This window comes from Carassius carassius, chromosome 18, assembly GCF_963082965.1.
Source record: "Carassius carassius chromosome 18, fCarCar2.1, whole genome shotgun sequence".
Taxonomy (NCBI): domain Eukaryota; kingdom Metazoa; phylum Chordata; class Actinopteri; order Cypriniformes; family Cyprinidae; genus Carassius; species Carassius carassius.
The window spans coordinates 2,062,501-2,088,132 of record NC_081772.1 but is presented as its reverse complement, the minus strand read 5'-3'; the positions used below and the strand labels follow the sequence as shown (position 1 = coordinate 2,088,132).

The 25,632-nt window shown below is 32.5% G+C and overlaps 1 protein-coding gene across 7 annotated transcripts in view; it reads left to right on the top strand.

Moving 5' to 3' along the window:
• The window catches only part of gphnb (gephyrin b), a 75,640-nt gene that overhangs the window by 24,937 nt on the left and 25,071 nt on the right, over positions 1 to 25,632 (top strand). For all 7 annotated transcript variants that reach the window (XM_059498169.1, XM_059498168.1, XM_059498165.1 and 4 more), the window contains exons 2-8: positions 2,949 to 3,027; positions 9,191 to 9,248; positions 9,880 to 9,972; positions 10,744 to 10,838; positions 11,580 to 11,646; positions 12,928 to 13,206; positions 14,116 to 14,250. In XM_059498169.1, coding sequence (XP_059354152.1) covers positions 2,949 to 3,027; positions 9,191 to 9,248; positions 9,880 to 9,972; positions 10,744 to 10,838; positions 11,580 to 11,646; positions 12,928 to 13,206; positions 14,116 to 14,250 — 806 coding nt within the window. The remainder of the gene's footprint in view (positions 1 to 2,948; positions 3,028 to 9,190; positions 9,249 to 9,879; positions 9,973 to 10,743; positions 10,839 to 11,579; positions 11,647 to 12,927; positions 13,207 to 14,115; positions 14,251 to 25,632) is intronic.

The window sequence follows — 25,632 nt, the reverse complement described above, 5'->3', positions numbered from 1 at the left end:
CCATTACAAAGTTTAAAATACAGTAAAAACAGTAAAAATGTGAAATATTATTACAATTTAAAAATAACTGTATGAGCATATACTGTAAACTGTAATTTATTGCTGTGATAAAAAGCAGAATTTTCAGCATCATTACTATAGTTTCCAGTGTCAGATGATCCTTCAGAAGTCATTCTAATATGCTGAATTGCTGCTCAAGAAGCATTTTAAAACTATTATCTATGTTGAAAACAGTTGTGCTGCTCCATATTTTTTGGAACAGTCATACACTTTAATAAAAAAAAAATTATTGTAATATAAACTAAAAAATTGTATAACTGAATTTCTTTATTTCAGAATTTTTATATACCTCATTATTCTATATCTCGTAATTCAGATATATTTTCTGAATTCTGAATTTACATCTTGCAGTAATAACAATAATACGAAATAAGAAATACAAAATAAAAAAATAGTTGCAACTTTTTCATCTCACAATTATTTTTCTTGCATTTACAATTTTATATCTCATTCTGAATTCATACCTCACTTTTCGGAATTTTTATCTTACCTAATTTTTTTATTTGAAAATTATAGAAACCTTTTTAAAAAGAAAAATTATCCGGTGGCTGAAACAAGCTTAAATAATTTAATGCATCTGTGCTGAATAAGATAAAATAAAATAAAATAATGTTTACATTTTTTTTAATTTAATTTAATTTAATTTAATTTAATTTAATTTAATTTAATTTAATTTAATTTAATTTAATTTAATTTAATTTAATTTAATTTAATTTAAGAAAAAAATGCTTCTGGGTTTCAGCAAACATGAATGGACTGCAACATATGCCTTGCAAACCAGTTTTCTTTCTTACATTAAAATATTTCCTGTTGAAACAGGAAGTTGAGGTTGGACATATTGACATGCCTATATAATTTTGCATATTGTTGGGCCTGTGCAGTTCATGGTAATATTAATAAATAGAAATGCTTGGTAACAATTTACTTAAAGCCTTTACGTACAATGCATTATAAAGGCATTCTTAATGTGTATTGCAATGTGTTGTATCTTTTCATAAATACTGGCTATTTATAGTGCATTATATTTTCTAAAGCTGTAATAATTGACAAATAAATATTATTATGTATTATAACTATGATTACAATTATTCATGATTTCATCCAATGCATTGTAAGGTGCGAGATACGAGGCTAAATTAATGCATTAAAAATATTTTTATAATGCATAATGTGCAAAGGCCATTGTAAGGAATTTTGTTGTGATTAGGAATCCAGATCAGACAATCAGTTTCTACTTAACGGAGTCTTCAGGAGACTGTGCAAAGCAAGTCCTGCCCCGAGGAAAGAGTAAACCACATATCCATGGGCTTTATTGAGATCCATAAGTAGGAAACATGTTCTCTCTCGCTGTCTTCTTCAGTATCTTGTCTCTTTCTCTGTCTCGCATTAAAATTCCTTTGAAGCCTGATTCCAGAGCAGATCATCATCTTCCTCACAATCTATATCTGTCTCTCCTGATCTGCTGTTTGAACTCTCGCTTTAGCTCAGCATCGTGATGAATGCTGTCTGTGTAATACATTGCATTCTTTAAACATGAAAAAAATGTATCACACATTTCTGGTCTTATTGTGAAGGATTCTGTGCATATTACTCCATAAATCAACATCATGTTGCCCATATGGTTCTTGAAGTGGGTTCACTAAATGAAACTGACCTCAGCACAGATCACATGTGTTTGAACTGAACGCAAAAACCAAAATAGTTTTTCCTCTTTTTTTCCTCATATGTCTTTTTTTTCTTCCTCTTGATCTTTTCTTTCATCATGTGTTGGTGCATTACTTCTCTAGGGACTGGCTTGATTCCAAGAGCTCTTTCACTCTCTTGTTCTTTTGCTTGTGCCATATTGACAGTGAGCACAGTGACTCATGGATGCTTGCTAAACTCTCATACAATGCAGCAGTTGTGTATTAGTGTGTGTATGTGTATTATTTGTATTTTATTTATTTAATGCATCATCTTTAATCAAAAATAATACTAACTGTCTAAAATTACTTTTGATTTCTACTGACGCAACCAAGAATGCATGGACGAGAAGAAAATATATATTATTGATTAATTGATTGTAGTATTTGCAATTTAATTTACATATGAAAATCTGATGTAAGATGTTCTTAATTTAAAAAATGAACCTGCATTCACAGTTCACCCACATTCATTTACATTTTTAATGCGTTTAATGCGATTTCATTTTTAACCAAAAAATATTTTACCCCTAAAGTTCGATTTTAGTAATTTAACCAATCTTAGGAAGTCAGAGAAACGAATAAAATCCTAAAAGCTTGTTGACATTTTTATTGTTAATTTAAGTTTTTCTAATTAACATATTTTGTCGGGTTGAAATTTTTGTGTTTTGATTTATCTATAGAATTACTTTTAGAATTGAAAAGAAAATTAATTTTCTGATGTAGCAAAATGCTTTTACATTTAATAAATGATTATGAATACAAACTTTTTTGTTCATTTCAATCATTTTAATACATTTTGGTGTCCTTTCACTAAAATATGGAAGGTTGTGTTTATCCATTCAAAGATGTATTAATGTTTTTTGAAAGTTTTTGCTCAACTAGGCTACATGTATTTGACCAAAAATATAATTAAATTTGTAATGTTGTGATATATTATTACAATTCAAAATCATTGTTTTCTATTGTAATAGAATATCATTCCACCAGTCTTCAGTGTCACATGATCTTCAGAAATCATTTTAATATGATGATTTACTGCTCAAAAAACATTTCTGATTATTATCAATGTTGAAAAAAGTTGTGCTGGTTCATATTTTTGTGGAAACTGTGATACATTTTATTTTTCAGGATTCCTTGATGAAAAGAAAGTTTATTTAAATATATAAGCATCTCCTGTATCTCCTCTTTGTGTTTGTGTTGCAGTAAGTGACAGCTGCTTTCGCAATCTCGCTGAGGACCGAAGCGGGGTCAACCTCAAAGATCTCGTGCACGACCCGTCCTTGTGAGTGACCATGAGTTATTTTACACTTTTTATTGAAATATTTGTTTCACCCGCATAACTTCAGTGGCCTGTTAGCTTCAGCGCTCATTTAATCAGACATTCATGCCATCCTAATCAATGAATCGTCAGGTCAGGAGTTCAGGCTATTTAACAGCGGCCTGCAGATTTACATGCAAAACATGTACATTGAGCCCTTGATGGATATTAATGTCAGAAGGACTCATTGTCACGGTCACACTGCGTTGTAATGAACTGTCATCGCTCTTGTCATTTTACATGAATGAAATGTGTGTGAAGCATATCAAACAGTTTAACCACATCCACATCTACACACCAGTACACAAAGACAAACATTTATTTTAATCTATTTATGATTAAATGCAGCATTAAATGCTGTGAACTTGCAACTGATGCATAATTTTATCAATCATTGTAAAACTTTGATGATATTGTGTATAATATTTATTTATTAATATTATTTAGACATAATAATATTACATGATATATGATTTATATATATGAAGTATTTTTTGTTTTTTTGTTTGTTTTTTGTTTGCACTTAACACTTTAAATTTGCAAAAGAATATGGACAAAAAATATTTAAAAAAAATAATTGAATTTGAGTGAATCAGATTTTTCACCCTGAAATCTTAAGAAAAAAAAAATGTATATTTTAAGACCATTTTTAAGTTGAGTAATTACAATCAAGAATACATATTTTTATTAAATTCTCAAAATAACAAAATAATTTGTTTATTTATGAGATGTTCCACTGTTCAAACATGGTTTACATGAAATGCTGATCATGCACAATAACCTCCAGAGATGTTTATTAAAGGTATATTTCATAAAAAAATTAGGATTCGTGTCATTTTAAACCTGTATGACTTTATATTATGGACAAAAATCCCATCCTTATATATATGACTTATATTTATACTTATATGGCTTGAGTTGCATTTGGGTTAATCTTATTTTTCACCCCAAAATCTATAAAAATTAATAAATAATAAGAATTTATTTTTTGCATGATGAAAATTAAGCAAGCTTTTTTATTAAACTCTCTAAATAATAAATGCTTTGCCAGTTTGTGAAATGTTAAATTGCTCAAACATGATTGCATTATAACTGGTGATCATGCACATGATAGGAGCAGAGACAAATTCCATGCATACATGAGGATTCTTTTTGATTTAAATCCATATGAATTTAATCAATGGGAGAAAAAATAATAATAGTTCATATTTATTCAGCATGTTTCATGTCTTCTGAAGTCATAAAATAGCTTTGTGTGACAAACAGACTGAAATATAAGTCATTATACATCGAAAATCTTCCTCTCTATTTGGAATATAGTGCACAAGTCATATGGACTACCTTTATAATAGCTTTTAGGTGCTTTTTGCTATTTAAATAGCTATTTTTTGTAGATAGGCTATCTTAAAACACCATTTTGAGTGTAAAAATGTCATACGGATTCAGAAGTAAATACATTTTTTGTGCGTATTATCCCTTTAAGATTGCCGGCATGCTGTAATGAATGCAGGAGGAAGTGTTTGGATGAGCTGTCAGGTGAAATAGAAAGCCAGGTGGTTTTGGGGAGAGCGAGATGACAGACGCGGAGGGGTGACACAGATGAAGACGATGTGTGTTAAGTGTGAACGCTGCGGGACAGACAGCTATCAGACAGGTCGTGCTTGTTGTCCTCACGCGACTTCAGTCATAACAGTCGCTGTCAGTCATGCTAGTTCGAGATGCTAAAAATAGGCAGTGAATAAATCAGATCGGTGACACCCGGCTCGTCTTGCTCTGACCCTTGTTAGAAAGCCAGACAGAGAGAGTTCAGAGAGGGTCAACAGACATTGGGCATGCTGGGATAGTTAAATCCCATCCTATTTCAGTGCATCTCATTTTCTTCCCCAAAATCAAAAAAAATTAAATAATAAATTGAAAATTAATATTTTGCATAATGAAAATAAATTAAGATCATTAGGATTTTTTTTACAATCATTACAATTAAACACTTTTTAAATACAATTTTCAAAATAATAATATTTATGCTGGTCAATCAAATTTTGGACTTATCACTTTAACTAATTAATGATTCAATGAATTCAAAGATGGTTTGCAATATCATATAATTAAGCACATTTTTAAAATAAATTCTCAAAAAAAATATATTTCTGTTTATTAATAAAATGTTAAAATTGTTCAAACGAGGTTTGCACTTACTATATTATAAAACTGAGCCGTTTTTATTGAATTCTCAAAATAGTTATATTTTATTTTATTAATGGAATATTTAATTGCTTTAATATGGTTTGAACTTATTGTATAATTAAGCACAATTTTTTTTTATTAAATTTCAAATTATATTATTTGAGTTTATTAATGAAATGTTGAATTTTGTGCTAACTGTATAACAGCCCATCCATACTTCAGATGGTTTGTGAGTGTTGTCAGCGAGGGTCTCTGTGTCCTCCAGCAGTACTTTAAATTTGCCCGAAGCCGTCATTCAGCACAAAGGCGCTCCATTATTAATTAAATCACAGCAGCGGATGGCCTTCGTTTGGGAGCCCATCCAGAATTGAAGTAGGCCTGTAAAGCTGGGTCACAGATGTGTGCAGCGGGATGAAATCTCCTCATCTGCTGCTCACTTTCTGTCTTTCTTTATTCATTCCCCGAGGAACACAGTGAGGCCAGGAATGATGGTGTTCAATTAAACACTCATAACTCTTCTATTAGATAGAGAAAGACTCGGACGGCGATTCTGGCACAGTGAAGGGAAAATGCAACTCTTAAACCATGCCAGAAATATTACTGAGGATGTCAGGCCCTCTGATTGTTTTACAGGTTTTTGTTGTTGTTGTTGTTTTTATTGTGGGCAACTCTATTTCTCTAGACATTTCTATTAATGGACTTTTTAACATGAAGCAAGCTGTTGCAGTTTTAAAGCATGCCTGTGTTCATAATATCATAATAGTTCAGGATTCCTGTTAAGATCTGCTATTAAAAGTCTTTACTAGTCATAGTAAATAATAAATGACTTACATTTTCCAAAATGTATAGTACAACAAAGAATACTGTCTGAATTAAAAAAGAAATTATACTACTCCAAATATTTTTGCAATATTGTTACACTACTGTTCAAAAGTTTGAGATCAGTAGGATTTTTTTCATGTCTTTAAAAAATCTCACCAAGGCTGCATTTATTTGAGTAAAAATTGAGTAAAAACGGTAATGCTGTGGATTGTTATTACAAATTAGAATCTGTTTTCCAATTTGTCATTTATTCCTGTGATCAAAGCTGAATTTTCAGCATCATTACTCCAGTCTTCAGGGTCACATGATCTTCAGAAATCAGAATAATATGATGATTTGCTGCTCAGGAAACATTTCTTATTATCATTGATGTTGAAATAAAGTTTAAAAGCAGTCAGTTGAAATCAATATTTTTGTGGAAACATCGTAATAGATTTTATTTTTTAGGATTCTTTGATGATTAGAAAACTCAGAAGAACAGCATTTATACGCAATAGAAATCTTTTTACATTATAAATTATAAATGTCTTTACTGTCATTAAGGCATGCTTGGTTTTTTACTGATTTCAATTTACTGACCTCAAACTTTTGAACTTCAGTGTTTAAATTGCAGGAATAGTTTATAATAGCATACAATAAAAAAAAATAGCATCTCTTTCGTGGAGACAACCAAAAGTTAGGACATTTTTACAAAATTTGGACTAAAGATACAAAACAACGTAAAAAAACATAGCACAATGTTTGTTTTATTTAATATTTTTGTAATAATACTAATAATACTAATTGTTTTGCAGCATTTAGTGTGCTGTAGCTGTGCTGTAGTGTTTCATTTCAAACCTCTTTCTCTTGCTCTGCAGTTTAGTTTCCACCTCACTTCATGTAAGCTTGTTTCTGTAGCCTCAGAATCTCTATAAATGATTTTACTCCCATAATATTTCATTTTTAGACCATGCAGCACACCCCAGCACTAATGACTTTCTCACTCTGACACTTAATAATCTCCAGTTGGAGTCTCACAAAACAATTTAACTCGTAAGCATTTTTGTCCACAGGGCCAAAATGTAATATCATTTAAATTGCATCTAAGCTTTGGATTCTTTGGCACAGTGATTATGATTTCACAATCCTAAATCACTCACTGATGTCTGTACACTGAACTAAAGCTGGTGTAGGATTTACTTCAATATAGTTTTCACTCACTCATTTCTCAAATAATTCTAAAGAAATGGCAAGTAAAACATTTTTTGTACACCTTGTATTTTTTTGTAAAATGTACAAAAAAATAAATAAAACAAACTTTATATATATAAATATATATCAAGTGTATTAACATAAAACTGGCTTGTATAAAAAAAGTTATGAAAATGCTTTTTCTCAGTGTTCTCTGAATGTTAAAAATGTCTAGGTTTTTTAATTATTGTTATTATTTTATTTTTTATCTATTTTTTGGGTTTTGCGAACATTATGGGAACGAATGTTCTCTGAACGTTTTAAAACGAGTAACATTTAAAAAACGGAATTCAGAGAAAATGTTCCGCATACAATGTACAAATTAAACTTTTTGAGAACACTTTTAAAAACTCTAAACGAACATTCCATTAATATTACTGCAAGAACGTTTGGCTATAACTTTGAGTGAACATTGTCAGAACATTCTGGGAATGTTCCCTGCATGCTTTATTTTGCCTTTTAATACCACAGATAAAATATGATGTCAAGATGTGATTTTGTCCTTTTTGAAACTTGAAACTCAGGTGAACGGACGAAACAAAGTATTATTTTTGGTTAAACTAAATGATGTTGAAACGAAAGCACAGGTAGTTCACAGCACTGGTTGAACACATTAAGCAGAATTATTCTCAAGCATGTTCTGTTATTAATTAAACAGTGAGTTTTCCACACATTCAGGAAAGGGACACTCACTGTGGGTCCAAACCATGTGTCTACCTCTGTTAGAGTCACAAAACCAGAGAGAGAGAGAGAGAGAGAGAGAGAGGAGCTGCCACCAGAGGCTGTAGTCTGAAGTGGTTTTATTTGCTATCAGTATAATGTTATTTATGCAAAGAGTGAACCAGTAACACTCAAGGGTTACCGTGTTTTACCTGACAGGTGGGACTGTTGCTCTGGATATTGAAGCGTTACATATCTCTTATAGAATAAACCATATACTTAAATTGAACTAAAAATTAATGCATTGATAGAAACATTTCAATGTATAATATAGGTCCATCTATATATAATGTATGTGTGTGTACACTATATATCTAATATTAATTCATTTTCATTGAATAAGGAGAACAAAGAAGTAATATATGAAATAATAATTTTCAGTTAATGGGGCAGCTGAAGAAAAAACACAACAGATATAGAATTATAATTACATCTTAGTATAATTAGAATTATGATTTACTTTTAATAATCTAATTTCATTTTACCAGTCAAGTCTTTTGTGTTTTATTATTTATTTATTCAGGTGTATCTTTTTTACATTTATAATTACAGAGACATTTGAATTTTATCATTTTTATTATTTATATTTATTTATAATTCGATGTATAATTACATAAAGTGATCATTTAAATGGAGTTGCGTTAAATTAATTTAGATTTTGCAGATGTAACTATTAGTATATTTTCCTTTGCAAAGCTTGACATTTAATTAATCGTTTTTGTATATTTATATAAGCTTCATTATGTTTTATGATGAAAGTGTGTGTAGGTCATTTTGCAGCAGTGTGTGTGAGAGAGAGTGAGAGAGAGTCTGCTGTCATAAGGAAACATAGTTTCCTAAAAATAACACATATGCAAAAAGTGTAAAAACGAGCGAGAAGGAAAAAGAGACCTTACATAAGACCTGTCTGCTGCTCTACACCTCTGCCTCAAGAGATTTTCTCCTGCGCTCTTTCTCTCTCTCTCTCTCTCTCTCTCTCTCACACACACACACACACACACACGCACACATACACACACACCCTTTCTCTCTCTGTTTGTCCTAATTCGTGATTTGGCCACAGGATGGCACCATGTAATAGAAATTAAAGCTTGATTTCTAGATTCTAGATCACATCACCTTTATGACCCTAAAGATTTTCTTCTAATAATGATGAGATCTTGTTTTTCAGGCTTGGAGGAACCATCTCAGCTTACAAAATCGTTCCTGATGAAATAGATGACATCAAGGTATGTTTCAAAATTCAAACCGGAAAATAAAATAAAGTCGTCACCTTTATTTATATAGCACTTTAAACACAAAAGATTGTGTCAAAGCAACTGAAGCAAGCAACATTAATTAGGAAAACAGTGTGTCAATAATGCAAAGTGCAAAAAACTAAATCAAACAAAATATCAGTTCACTTAAAGATTTGATTAGCAAAAAAAAAAAATGACACCACTAAAAAACCTAATACTTTTATTCAGTGAAGATGCATTAAATTGATCAAAAGTGACAGTAACAAAGTAACAAAATATTTGTATATCAGATGCTGTTCTTTTCAACTTTCTATTCAGTTTTCAGCAACGATAATAATCAGAAATGTTTCTTTAGCAGCAAATCAGCATCTTAGAATTATTTCTGAAGATCATGTGGAGTAATGATGCTGAAAATACAGCTGTGCATCACAGAAATAAATTACATTTTTATATATTTACAAATAGAAAACTGTTATTTTAAATGGTAATAATATTTCACAATTTTAAGTTTTTGCTGTATTTTTTGATTAAATAAATACAGCCTTGATGAGCAGAAGAGACCTCTTTCAGAAACATGTAAATGTGTGTGTTTACTGACGTTTGTTTCTTTTGTCCGGTTCAGGAGACTCTGATCGACTGGTGTGATGAGAAAGAGTTAAACCTGATTTTGACCACTGGTGGCACCGGCTTTGCTCCACGGGATGTCACACCTGAGGTTGGTCCTACATTACATAAACAGTATGTGTGTGGAGATCCTGCCAAAAATATTGAGTTCAAGATGCTCTTTTGGAGCATCTCAAATCCTTTGTGTCTTTTGCAGTGCAGCCATCATTTATCAAATGAAAACCATGCAAAATAGAAGCATTTCACTATTGGTCTCCGAGTCAAAAGGAAACTCTGGGACTCTCTCTCCACCACCCCCCCCCCCCCAACCCCCATGAGTCTCATCAATACTCCTCCTTTGATGTTTTCCCTTGTTCTTCTCCCTCTATCCCTCTAATGATGTTTGAAGTGTCACTCAAGGACAGAGAACACACAGACACACACAGATGATTATTTTGTGCATCGAGTGATACTGTAGGATCACCCAGGGTTTTAATGTGACCAGCCCCTGTTGATCTGTGTCATTCCTGTGAAGCTTCACTCCCAGAGGAACATGGTATGGCTCAGAGGTTGCTCAGAAGACGTAATGAAGTTCTTCGTAATGTTTCATTTCATGAAATATAGAAATGATTACGTTTATCTTAAGAGAATTAATAAGACAGTTGTTGACATTCAATAAGTGATGCTTTAATGTGGATAGCAGCTCAGATCACTTCATGAAAGAGTTCATTCATATTTGAGATCTCTGACTCAAATCTTGGCACATTTGAACACAGTCTGAGACTCCTTCATTTAATCTCAGCTGGTATAGACATATTTGACGCTTTAAAGAGACATAATTTGTCCTTCTTCTTTCTCTGTGTCGTCCTGTCTGTCTGTCCAGGCCACTAAAGAGGTGATCGAGCGGGAAGCTCCAGGGATGTCTCTGGCCATGCTGGTGGGCTCTCTGAAAGTCACTCCTCTGGGAATGCTCTCCAGGTCTCACTTCAACACATCCTCAACATGCTTGTCTCAGTGTAGAAGAACTTTGACATTCATTCATAATTATACTCATCTGGATATTAAGAGTAAACTGATCCCAGATCAGCCTCTCAATCAAAGACACTGACTTCACTGAAATCATAAACTTCCAGTAGAGTAATACAGAATTATAGGAACATTGTCAGAATCTAATAATAATGCAAAAATCAGAATTTAATGGAAGCATGTTTATGCCATGGAATGGAATACAACATTGTCATACAGTTCTGACTCCTTTTTTTTTTTTTTTTTAATTGTGAGATAAAAAGACCCAATTACTTTTTTTAAACCTGTGGCATAAACAAGCTTCTGTGGAATACTATTATATTCAGAATTACAATTTACAATTATTTCCTGTTTGCCCACAAATAATAATAATCACTATGTTAAAAGTACTGTATCATTTTTTTATTATTTTTAAATAAGTCCCTTACTCTTATTTCAAATACAGTAAAATATACAAAAATACAATAAAAACTTTAAATATTATTACAAATTAAAACAGCTGATTTCCACTGTAATAAATTGTAAACTGTAATTTATTTGTTATGCACAGCTGTATTTTCAGCATCATTCCTCCAGTCTTCAGTGTCACATGATCTTCAGAAATCATTTTAATATGCTGATTTGCTGCTCAAGAAACATTTCTGATTATTATCAATGTTAAAATCAGTCTCTTTTGAATTGTCTTGTGTATAGACCCGTGTGTGGTATCCGAGGGAAAACTCTCATCATAAATTTGCCTGGCAGTAAAAAAGGTTCACAGGTAAGAATAATGTTTTTCTTTTCATTAAGTGTGTGGTTAGTCGTATGTCTCATTACTGTTCTGCCAGTATAAACTCCATTAGCTAACACTTGTAGTAATCCAATTAATATATAATAAATGATAAATGGGAGTGTTTTACACAAAAAGTGCAAGTTTAATTCTGTTTATGGTCTCCATAAAATATACATTAATGGGTGCTGGAAATAGAGATAAACATGAATAATTATCTCTTTTTAGATCAGTACAGAATAGTTTACTTAAGGGTCGTAATTTTTTCATTGCTTGGCCAATTTATGAGAAAAACCATGGACAGAGACACTGTTTGTACAACTTTTAAATAAAATTAGCACTTTGCCTATAATAGCAGTTTATTTATCTAATTTAATTTTTATATTTTCTGTTTTCATTTTAGTTTAAGTCTTATCAATTTCTTTGTGTTTTGTCATTTTTAATTCTTTTATGTCTGTATAGTTTTTTATACATTTTTATTTCAGTGTTGTTACTTTATTTCACGATAAACTAAATAAAATGAGATATGTTGTCTTTTTTTGAACATTTCATTTTGTTTTAATTAAAATTAATTTTATTTTAAATAAAAAATTTGTATGGTTTTAGTTTTAGTTAGGCCTTACTATAATAATGGTCTTTTATCCCATACAAAAAAAATAAAAAATAAAAGTACTTCCATGGTAAATGATTGTTAGTGATTTTGAGCAAGATTTGAATTAAAAAAACTGTGTAGCTCCGCCTTTTTATGTTTTCTTTGTTATTGTAAAACAGATCAGTTCCGGTTCTTGATGCTGATTGGTCAGTATCTGTGTTTTATTTTTCGGACCAGATCTGTGCACAACACCCTTAGCAACATAAACAATCCATATACTATTAAAAACTTTCATATATTTTGTGTTTCAAGTAAATTAGTTTTTTATAGTTTATGTAATAAACTATGAGTGAACCCTGCTGGCGTTATATTGTGTCATTCACCTTTCATTTTTAGACCATGCCCTTCCCGCTGTCAAAGGAACTTTTCTCATGCTAAGAGTTAAACAAATTAATATAAGGAAATATCATATACTGTGTTTAAAAAAAAATACTTTTAGGCTCTGTTTGTATTTGTGCTCCATCAGATGAGTGTGTCAGCGCTGTTTACTGTAACAGTCAGGGCGAAAAAGTGGCTATTAAAGATTTTCCTGAAACAAAAAGTAACATTAAAGGGTGATAAGTTGATAAATATATGTATATGTATACATATTTATTCTTCCTTGTGTTTGTGCCCTGCAGGAATGCTTCCAGTTCATCCTGCCGGCTCTCCCGCACGCCATCGACCTGCTCCGAGAAGCTGTGGTCAAAGTGAAGGAGGTGCCCAACGAGCTGGAGGACCTGCCCTCGCCTCCGCCTCCTCCGTCCCCGCTGCCCACCAGCAGCCCAAACCGCCAGACCGAGGACAAGGGCGTGCAGTGTGAGGAAGAGGAGGAGGAGGAGGAGAAGAAGGACAGCGGTGTAGCCTCCACAGAGGACAGCTCCTCCTCGCACATCACCGCCGCTTCCATCGCTGCAAAGGTAACCCTGGAGCTGTAGTTATATATAAATGAGTTATGCACTACAAAGTGTTTCTCACATGACTCTGTTGGACATTTGCAGGTGTTCTGTGTGTCTTCATTCCCATCATGATAGTGTGTGTGTCATCTTCATGTGTGCTGAAACGTCCTCTGGTGTGAGTGAATATCATGACATCATCGGCACATGATTTGTCTTATTGTTGTGTTCATGTCCCCTTTACTATTCAAGTTTGTCAACATTTTGAATAAGGTTTTATCTATATTTCTTTGGTTTTCATTTTAATAGTAATTTTGTAATGTGCTTTTGTCATTTTCCTATTAGTTTTTTTAAATATTATTATTCAGATTTAATTTGTTTAAATTTTCTATTTTTTATTTTCTTGCTTATATATATATATATATGTGTGTGTGTGTGTGTGTGTGTGTGTGTGTGTGTGTGTGTGTGTGTGTGTGTGTGTGCGTGTGTGTTTGTGTGTGTGTGTGTGTGTGTTTGTGTGTGTTTATTCTAGCTTAGTTGAATTTGTTATTAATTTTAGTACTTGACCTTAAAAAGGCAACGTTGCAGATTTTTTCAAACATTTCTAAAGTTATTCATGTAATAATTATATCTTTATACACCATTACACGTTAAGACTTCAAGTAAAGCGTTACAGAATATACTTGAGTGAGATCTGAATGTAATGTTTCAGACACTTAACTGCATGTAATTTGCAATTAAATGAAAATGTATTACAACTAAATTATAAAAAATGAATTTAGGGTGTTTAAAAAAACAACAACATGTTGAACAATATGTCCCGTGGAAATAAATGCTTTCAAAACTTTTTTACATTATGTAATCAAAAAAAAATAAGAGAGCAAATGTTTGGAGGTTTATGATTTTGATAAACATCCTTCTTTCGTGTCTCAGATTCCCGACTCCATCATCTCACGGGGTGTTCAGGTTCTTCCTCGTGACACGGCGTCTCTGAGCACCACGCCGTCCGAGTCGCCGCGCGCCCAGGCTACCTCCCGCCTCTCCACCGCTTCCTGTCCCACCCCCAAGGTGAGAGCGCCTCACTTCCTGTTTCCTGTCCCCGCTCTGTTCACTTCCTGTCTGCCGTTCCTCTGCCTCCCCACCTCGCTCACCCTGCTGCTGATCTCCACGCTCACCTCACCGCAAATCTCCTGTCAGAGTCCCATCTGTGTGTGGATTTCACAGGTTTCTGTTTGGTATTTAGAACATCGAAGAATTCTGTTTAGAACACAGCAAAAATTATTTTCTTTCTTAGTGATTTTGTCTCATTCTCCAGTACAACTATCTAAACATTCTTTCATCAAAATACATTAACTTGAGAATCAAATTATGTATTGTTTTCTTAAAAATTAAATGCGATATGCTTAAAACAAGAAAAAATATCTGCCGGTGAGGCCAGAAAAATAAACTGAACTCAAAGGGAAATCAAGATTATTTTTCAGACTCCTATTTCTTTCTTAAATCGCGAAGAAATTAAGGTTTTTGAGGATTTTTCTCCATTTAATGGACTTCAATGGTGGTCAATGGGCTGAAGGTCCAAATTGCTGTTTCAATGCAGGTTCAAAGGGCTCTACATGATCCCAGCCGAGGAATACGGGTCTTATCTACTGAAACGATCAGTCATATTCTTTAAAAAAATACAGATTTATATACTTTTTAACCACAGATGTTCATCTTGCACAAGCTGGATTCACATCACATAGTCAGTCACATTGGAAAGGTCATGCGGAAGTACAGACCTTGTGTTTACAAAGAGAACATGCAAAGAAAGTCAAACGCTCTTTACAAAATAATAAATCATAACAATGATTTTGGACGATTGAAGTTGGAGGAGAAAACGAGATAACCATGTGTTTCACCTTTCCAATGTGACTGTAGTCATGTGTGAAGCCATAGACGCACGTCGCAGAGCTAGTTTTAAAAAAATTTAAAACATTATTTTCTATCCAGTTTTTGTGCCTCTCTGCAGAACGGTCTCTTTTCATAGGCGTTGGTGGCTCATTCACTCGAAGTAAACACCCACTGCTATGATTGGCTAACAGTTTTGATTATTAAAATCACAGATGAATGGATGAATGAGGCATTTATATAGCGCTTTCAACCACCACCAGTGTGCAGCATCCACCTGGATGATGCAACGGCAGCCAGTGCACTTCACCACACACCAGCTACAGGTAGAGAGGAGAGAGAGAGATAGAGCCAGTGGATGAGGATGATCAGAAGGCCTTGATTAACAAGGGCCAGTGGAGGGAATTTGGCCAGTACACCAGGGATACACCCCTACTCTTTAGGAGAAGTGCCATGGGATTTTTAGTAACCACAGAGAGTTAGGACCTCTGTTTAACGTCTCAGCAAAGGATGGTGCTTTTTACAGTATAGTGTCCCCATAGTGTCACTGTATTAGCGCATTAGGACCCTCACACCTCTTCCAGCCGCAAGCTTTTCCCAGGAGGTCTCCCATCCAGGTACTGACCAGGCTCAGCCCTGCTCAGCTTCAGTGTGCAACCAGTCTTGAGCTGCAGGGTGATATGGCTGCTGTGACGATACTGTGCAATTACTGTTGGATCCATTCTAGTCTACTTTCAGGCTCTCTGAAAAACCTGCATCACACAGTCTTGTTTAAAAATGAATCCGTAGCAAAGTAAATCAAACAAACAAGCTCTTTGCTAATTTTACCCTGTGTTTTCACCACTGATCTATATATGACTGGATCACTCATAGCGTTCTAAACTGCCAACAGGCAGAGAAGCCACTGGAAATGTTCAATCCCTCGTTTTACTAATCCCTACCAGCAGGGAGCAACATTGAGTCACATGCAAACTGCTGACCTAAAATCACCCGATTTGAAGCAAATCAGTCAAAAGTATAAGTTTTTATGTTGTGTGTATGTAATTGTATTTTTACTTCAGGTGTTATCTGCCATGTTTATGGTCTTTTTGGGCAGGATAAGAGATATATTTAAACCGTTTAGGTGGGTGTAAATAAAGCCTTTAAATGTCTTTAAATCCTTACTGTTTATATAAGTTATTTCTCTGAATAAATTATGATGTGTATATTTTTAATCTCCTGATTGAGCAACATCTATTTCAGACTCTCAGGGATCTCGCAGATATGTTTACTATCATTACTGTTTCCATGTAAAATATTGTATGCTAAATTAATCATTAATTTAACCCCCGTTTAAATCATTACCAGCTTCAAAATGAATGCTGTTAATGAAAGCATTGTTGAAACATTTGCACTTAGCGCTGGATTACGAATGAAAACACTATAACAAAATTATATAAACAATGAATAACTGTACAAGGCAAAGTAAAGGTACAGTAAACAAAGCATAAATCTTTCTTCAGATTACAAAATGAGCACTTTGTCATTTGTTATATATGTTGAGATGGAGTCCGTCTGATGTTTATCACGTTAATGATGTTCGCTACTGTAATGAATCCAGTTCTATATTATAGATTAGTGGTTTACGCCAGATACAACTATAAACAACAGAACCCATTATGACACATTTGACACATTTGACTGTTTAGGGGGAAGTCGTGGCCTACTGGTTAGAGAGTCGGACTCCCAATCGAAAGGTTGTGAGTTCGAGTCCCGGGCCGGCAGGAATTGTGGGTGGGGGGAGTGCATGTACAGTTCTCTCTCCACCTTCAGTACCATGACTTAGGTGCCCTTGAGCAAGGCATCGAACCCCCAACTGCTCCCCGGGCGCCGCAGCATAAATGGCTGCCCACTGCTCCGGGTGTGTGCTCACAGTGTGTGTGTGTGTTCACTGCTCTGTGTGTGTGCATTTCGGATGGGTTAAATGCAGAGCACAAATTCTGAGTATGGGTCACCATACTTGGCTGAATGTCACTTCACTTTCACTTTTTTCACTTTCACAACAAATCCACAACATTAAACTGATGTCCTGCTCTATTTCTGACATGTAAGCATTCGTGCCACTTCTGACCTGAAAGAGACATTGATTCATGTTATGACACACCAGCGCTCGCATCTGATGTTAGAATCACAAGAAAGGCAATTCAAAGATTATTTTTCACAACTTACACTACACATTGTCTTGTAATCTTGTGATGCAATCTTTATGGTTCTGTTGGTGGAGGAATCTTGTATTTGTGTCTCTCTAGTGTTTCCTCTCCTCTTACTACAAGAGTTTATCAGTGGGTGGGGCTTCTCCTGGAGAGGCGGTGCTTAGCCACACTATTACATCATAAAGTGGCACATTCCAAAACTAGTTGTTTTCTGAGGCTGGTTTCAATATAAGCTGTTTTTGAACTAACAAGAAAGTTTTGAGTTCTGAAACTTGCAGGATGTTTTTATTGCCAGTGCGGCTAAATGTTGTGAGCGGTCACACTGGCGTTGCCTAACAAATAAGTGCTGCACTATCTGTTGAGTATGAAAAACATCTGACAGCAAACAAAACAAAAGCGTAACGAAACCATTTATCAACTTGGATCTAGTGAGAAGCAGAATTGTCTGCGAATAAGATGCAGATGAAAATTCAAACAGCACTGACATAGAAAACCAGAAGTAGTAATGTTGACTATAACCATGACGTTGCGATAGAAATAGACAAATTTTAATACATTATTCATTTCAGGGTTTTGAGAATTTTATCAGTGACTTTCAAATATGTTATGCAACTATTCACAACACTTTAACCTGTTAACTGTCACCGTCCCGTATACGGGATGCCTAAATTTACTTCAATATATTACAATTATATCCTAATCTAATCATGACAAACTATATATCGTTGGAAAGGTCTAAGACTCCTTTATAGATATTTGACCCCTTTTTGTTGTTAAAAATTATGAAGGAACAGTAAAATATTAATTTATAAAAAGAGTGCACCTCAAAACATATACATCATAACAGGAGTTCTGACCTTTGTCACAAAATATCTACTCCGCTTCCTTTTTCCCTATCACATGTTTTAGTAATCATCATAAATTATACATCATTTGAAAGCTTAAATACTCCAAATTCATCCTATGAAAACCATTTTGAAATTGGACACTGCGTTACCATGGAAATCGTACTTTAAAATCTTTTAGCGTGCCCCCCCCCCCTTAGTGGGAGGGGTCATATTCCAAATATATTACGGTCTTTTAGAATCAAAACTTTTCAGAATCTTGACAAAATACATATCGTTGGAAAGGTCTGAGTCTCAAGATACCATATTTGGTGGTTATTTTGTCATAGACATAATATTGAGAGAGAAATTGATACATTTGTGACAGAAAAATGCATCCAAAAAATTCAATGGAGTTTCAATGGCACCCGGTGGCTTTTTGTGGTATAACGCCTAAACAAAATTGCATATGAACCTACATTTTTTTTATATCAACTTCAAATTTGGAACACAACTTATTTAGACATATGGCTTTCATTTTATAGCAATTTTGGATTTAAACATATTTTATAAAATATTTATTTTATATAAAATATAATAAAAATAAAATAATAAATTTATTTACAGTAAATTTAAACTTCTATAACTTGTTTATACTCATTTTTTTAAATGATTTCACTTCTGCAATAATCTGCAGATTGTCTTCTTTAAAAAGAGACCAACCTTTGGTCTGTATTCAAAAGCGTTTATGAATTATAACAATTTAAGTGTGAATAGTGTACTTTCACGTCTATGTTCAAAAATGGGGTTGACAGTTAAAAGGTTAAAGGTTTAAAAATGGTCAAAATTCCCATTGTAACCAGTAGATGGCAGCAGAGGAGCACTTATTAGTCATTAATATATTTATTTTTTATTTTTTGTTTTACATATTGAGATTTTAAAATCATTTTAATAAAATATAAAATCATCAAGAAATAAAATTTTGTCAAAGTTTTGCACTTTGCACTCTGTGTGAAGAAAGAAATGTCAAAGTGATTTGGAAAACAAACTTTTCTTCAATTTGCGACTGAATCACATAAAGCAAGTAAAGAGTGCTCCTTTTATAATCACTCAAATTGTTGGTAAGTTCAGTACAATAATATAGAAGAATGGTATTTAAGTGTAGTACAATTTCCATATTAAAAATATATATTTTACACGTTACTGTCATTAATAAAAGTAAATGTTCTACTTCCCAACTCAAGTTGAGTGCTTTACTGTCAAATGTGTATTAACAAGAAACAAATTAGAAATTATTTAGAAAATAGTGATCATGTGACAAACATGGGATGAATAATAAAAAAGTGTTAAACAAATTGACATCTCTTTAACTGAATATGAGGATATGCAGTTACATGCACTGACTTTCCTGAACATATTTACACATTTATGCATTTGGAATTATGCTTTTATTCAAGCAACTTACTGTGTATTGCGTTCAAGCTTTACATTATTTGTGCAATTCATGGGATTCCTTTCCGTGGGAATTGAACCCATGATCTTGGTGTTGCTAACGTGATGCTCTACTGTTTGAGCTGCAGGAATATGACTAACCTGTAACTTTGCCCATATGGCTCAGGACTCTCACACTATATTGGAAGTCTTCTAAGCTTGAGCTTAATTAAATTCCTCTGGAGCAGTAGTTTTCAGTGTGCAGACTTCACTTCTTTATTTGATTATATTATTCAGTTGTCTTGCACCTGCATCCTATTTGGATGGTTGGGATGTGCATACCATTTTTGTGTTATTGAGTCTTCTAAACCATTCAATAACTGTGTCACAAACCGTTTCCTTAGTCATTATTACAGTAGCTAGTAAAAAACATATAACCTGACACCTGAAACATACTGTATAGGATGAAAGTACATTATAAACTAAGAAATACATGCATAGTCACACTACTCCATCATCAAAAAAAATAATTCATTATGTTTCAGTCATTCAACCTTCAACATATGCAAATGATCAACAAATGTAAATGCATATTTTTCATTTTCATCATTATTTTTAGAAATATTAGATAATAATTTTAGCAATTAAATTGGAAACATTATTGCAAATAATCTGCTAAAAATTACTTCCTCCAATCCATTTTTCATTGCATTTTTAACATCTAGACTTTATTTTGTTATCATTGAGAGATTAATTAATATTTTGAATCCGTTTTGATTGTTTTGATTTTTATATTTTCTGATTCATTTTTATTTTAGTTAACATTTTAGTACTTTTGTTTTGTGTTTTTGACATTTTAGTAGTCTTTAGTAGTTATGTTAGTATATTACTATAGTATATGATTATAGTTTTTATAAATTTTAATTTAAGTTTTAGTTCTTTTAGTACATCCAGTTAAAATTAAATGAGAAGTTTCCTCCATAGCTGAAATAAAAGTTTTATATTTTATTTCTGTTGATGTTTATATCGATAATAATCCTGCTAGAATCATCTGTTTTTAACATAGATTTTCAAACTACATTTCTTTGCATTAATTTTTCTGTGGAACATAAAAGATACTTGAAAACTTATTTTTTCTGTACAATGATATTAAATGTGCTCCAAGGTTATTTGAGCACTAATTGTTTTTTGTTTTTTTTAAATATCATCTTTTTGTGTTCTGCAAAAAAAAAAAAATATATATATATATATATATATATATATATATATATATATATATATATATATATATATATATATATATATATATATATATATATATATATATATTGATTGATTGTCATAATATTTGCATATTAAATCGTGACTGGTCATGTCTACATTGCATATACAAAGTATGTAAACATCTATAGATGCTTTGACTACACTATGCAACCACAAGACATGCAATAGTGTCATGATAATGACAAAGTAAAAACTCAGAAACATCAACTGATTAATAGCCATCTTGATCACAAGCATACTCAAACTCTCTCGATGTCACTTCCTGTCTTGTGTTCTCTCACATTTGCACACACACAGATGATGATATGGCTTTGGCAGTCCTCCACACAGTTATATAACACGGTTATATAACAGTGAGCCACTAACACATAAACCAGTTCCTGTGATTATCTGCTAATGCAATCCTGCGTATCATTTTAATGGACAAGTAATTTGACAGAATGATGGAAGTGCGTTTGTTGAGAATGTACTGATTAAAACCCCCTGCATTCTGTCCTAACATGGGCACTTAATGGAATAGTTATTTCTGTATTTGTAACCCGCTGTTTATTAATACAGAAAATAATTAGGCTCATCCCACACTTTGCATGAGTGAATAGGAAATGCAGTTGCAGTGAATTTTATTTTAATCGTGCAGCGTGTATGTGCACTACTATTGAAAACTGTATACGGGTTAGTCAGACTTTCTTTTTTTTTTTTTAAGAAATTAATACTTTTATTCAGCAAGGATGCATTAAATTGATTAAAAGTGACAGTAAAGACAATTATGATGTTACTAAGGTTTCTATTTCAAATAAAGTTTCAAAAATATATAGCAGTACAACTGTTTTCAATATTAATATAAAAATCAGACATGTTTCTTGAGCAACAAATCAGCATATTAGAATGATTTCTGAAGGATCATGTGACACTGAAGACTGGAGGAATGATGCTGAAAATTCAGCTTTGATAAATTACATTATAAAATATATTCAAATAGAAAATTGTTATTTCAAATTGTAATAATATTTCACAATTGTACTATTTTTATTGTATTTTTTCTCAAGTAAATGCAGTCTTGGTGAGCATAAAAGACTCTTTTAAAAACTTTTTAAAAATCTTACCAACCCAAGCCTTTGAACAGCAGTTTAAATAAACTTTAACTCAGAGCTGAGAACATTGAATTTAATGCTCAGAGAAGATCAGATAGTGATGGCCAAGGAGAAATGAAAGAGTTTGTCACCATAGTAAAGTTTTTTTAGATGATGCCTGCTTTGTTGGTATCTGATCTATTAAGCAGAAATTGTTTTCTAGTTTCTGTACTGTACTTCATTCTTGCGTTCAATAAAAGTGTTCTAGAGTTGCTTTGAAAGAGGCTCAGGATTTGAATTGCATATAAAATATCCATCCATTTGTATTACATAGTTTTGACACAAATTAATAAATCTAATATGATGCATATTTGTGAGTCATGTATAAATGAAACCGGTCAGATTTCTGCACTCAAAAAAAGAAATCATGGCATAAGTTATTAATAACTTACTAAAAACCCTATACTTGGTTTTATTTAAATAATCATATTTTCAAAATGCATTTATTCAAATTGCTTATAATCTGCATTAATCTGTTCATTGTGAAAACAATTATATGTATTCAGTTAAAAAAGCTTGAAAGTGGTTAAATGTTTCTAGCTGTTGAGCAAGCAATGTTCATTTGGTTCAAAATGTGAATCACAAAAGGTTATGCATTACAAAAAGTTTATTACGCTGTTTATGTGTAATTCAAATGAATAGAAATTGTATATATGCAATTCAAATACATCAATCTTACATTTATGAGTGCATTTGACCTTAACTTATATGCATATCTAACAACCTCTTTTTAAAGATGTCCTCACAGAAAAAAAAAATACTCATACAAAATGTTTTCTTTTTGTAATTTTTATAATGAAAGGGTCCATTGCTTATCCATTCGAAACATAATGTAAAAAGCACTTGTGAAAATCATTAAGTTGGCAAATTTAGCAAAGTTGGTCAGCGACTTTCAGATGTTTGAAATATATTGGAAATTTAGATTTGCACTCATTTCTTCTGTGTCAGCTGTGCCATATTTTGAGTTTGTTGCTCATTTAACAGTGTATTATCAATTATTATAATCAATTTCAAATTGACTGAAATGACACACAAACACAAGGCAAACTGGTTTATTTGGTGTATTCTATCCTAATAAATACTGTAAATTTTCAGTTATTGTGCATTAACATAAACTACATGTTTGTAAGTTATAGACCTTGGATTTGTGTGTGTGTGTGTGTGTGTGTGTGTGTTTTCTGTTTCTTTCTCCTTCTCTTTCTCCCTCTAATTCTCGGTTCATAATTCCTGCCTGCTCTGTCTCTGTGGGCTTCTCTATCTCTGTCTCTCTCTCTGTCTCTCTCTCTCGCTCTCTCCTCCTCCTCTTCTTTCTCCATCCATATGTGTGTGTGTTCACTTCCTCTCTGTGTCAGTGTGTGTATGTATGCGAGATCTCAGTCTTCATGTAGATGATGGTAAGTCTTCACTTTTTATCTGGCATTTGATGTTTCTTCAAGTCAGACTATATGTGTGTTTAGTATTAAAATCCATTTAATAGTTTAATAATTCGAATTTGTTTTGAAGAAGTCGAATTTTGTATAAATCTAGTGCTGGAATATGTATGAGTGATTTTGTGTGCGTTTTTTTATTATTATTATTATTATGTCATGTTGTGTGTTTGTGTGTGTATTTGATTGTGTTGTATAAAGAGTGTTATATAGATATAGTGAAAGAAAAAAAATCACTGCACAAAGAACTTGTTGCTGTGAGGTTTGCATTCATCAGTCCATCTGTCTCGTTGATGTTTTTTGGCTGTAAAATTGTATATAAAGTTTTTGCATAATATGCATATTTGCTCTTGGCAATTTGTCCAATGTGACATTGTCCATTTGTGTGTAAATATTCATATATTTTGTGCATTGTACTGGACATCTGTGATATTCATCAGACAGGATGAGATGTAGAAGATCAGATCTTGTGTTCTTTCTGATGTTTGGCTGAATTATGAGTATGTTAGATAACATACTTTCAGGACTTTAGGGATTTAAAATGCAGTCTGACAAAAATCTTGATCAAAATAATCACTTAATGTTTTGAGACTCTTTTGACTAAAACTTCAGTTAGTAAATGCTTGCAGTGTGTTTCCTAAAATCTATTATAGATTTTCAGTTTTACATTTATGCTGGTAAATTATTTTGACATTATTAATTATTTTTAGTTCAGGGTTAGGCTTATGTTTTATAAAATAAAATAATATTCAGTATTTCTATATTATTATTATTATATTGTTTTATTATTGATTGGTTTTTATTGTGATATTATGTTTTTTTAATGAATTATTGTGATGTTTTATCACAGCTTCAGTTTGTAGATACTGGCATTGTCATCTTTTAGCTGTAGACCGATGTTTAAAATGACTCCACTTGACTGATAAAGACATGCAGGTCACTGCTTATTTAGCCCGATTCTGATGCTAGCTGGTTATGAAAATGAAGTTGCTTTAGTGCATCATGGTGTCCACAGATTATCTGAGGTTTAGTTTCTCATCCTGATAGATGCATTACAGAAGCACCTACTAAAGCATTATTAAACACATGGTGGCAGAAACTGCTTGGCTGTGCATTAGCAGTCTTGAGCAGATTGTGTGTGTCTTGGTAGCCGCCCTCGCTCCCTTCAGAGGGTCAAATCTGAGGCTCGGGAACCAATCCAGACATTACATGCGGTTTTAAAGGGAGAGTTCATCCAAAATGTCATCATTTACTCACTCATTTCACTTGTATGACTTACTTTTTCTCTGCAACATACTCAAAAATATTTATGCATTTTAATTGCATTTACAATTAAATGTGATCCTAAGATAACTCACTTTGGCCTAAATGACAGAAACTGCATTTATACTTTGTAGTGAAGGTAAAAATTGCAAAGGAAAAAAATTAACAAATCCCATCTTAAGTAAGATGAGAAATGTTGATTATAACTAGTGATAAACCAAAAGGAAAATTCAAGGTCAAAAACGAAAATTCAGGATGCACTTGGCTGAAAACCGAAATGGAAAATACATTTTATTTAAATTAACCAAATTGATTTAATCAACACTCAAATGGACAGTGAAAACATGACATCAGAGAAATGCTAATTAAACATCATTCAGCTCAATGATTTTGGCACTTCAAAACTATTTTGGGCTGAAACTGAAAATTGCTGTTCAAATTCACAATTGCCAAAATGTTATAACGTTTTATATTTCACTCAGTGTTAAAAAGTCTCAATAAAAGTACTTCAAACTGTTAGAAATGTTTAATTTGCCCAACGTGTCAGTGTAATTTTATGCTTATTATATCTTATGAAAAATGTAAGGTGGCCATTTCATATGAATTCATTCTGCAGTATGTGAGTTGTACAAAAATGTAAGATTTTTAGGAAAAACTAAGAATTGAGGTCCGCCCATAAAACCAAACCATCACTGGCAATTAAGCAGATTGTATGAAAACCTACAATTGAAAATTGAATTTTACCAATTCAAAATTACTTATCATGATTATGAATTTTTATGTCATTATTTTTACTTTTCGTGTCTTTTGACTTTGTCAATTTAGACTTTTTATGTCATAATTTCAATTTAGTATGTCATTAATTTCACTTAAAGTCATAATTAGCTAAATTCACTTTTTATGGCATAGTTTTGATTTAGTATGCCATAATTTTGAAAATTGTATGATTTTTAGATTTTTAAAGCCATGATTTAAACGTTTTTATCTTACAATTATTCATCATAATTATGAT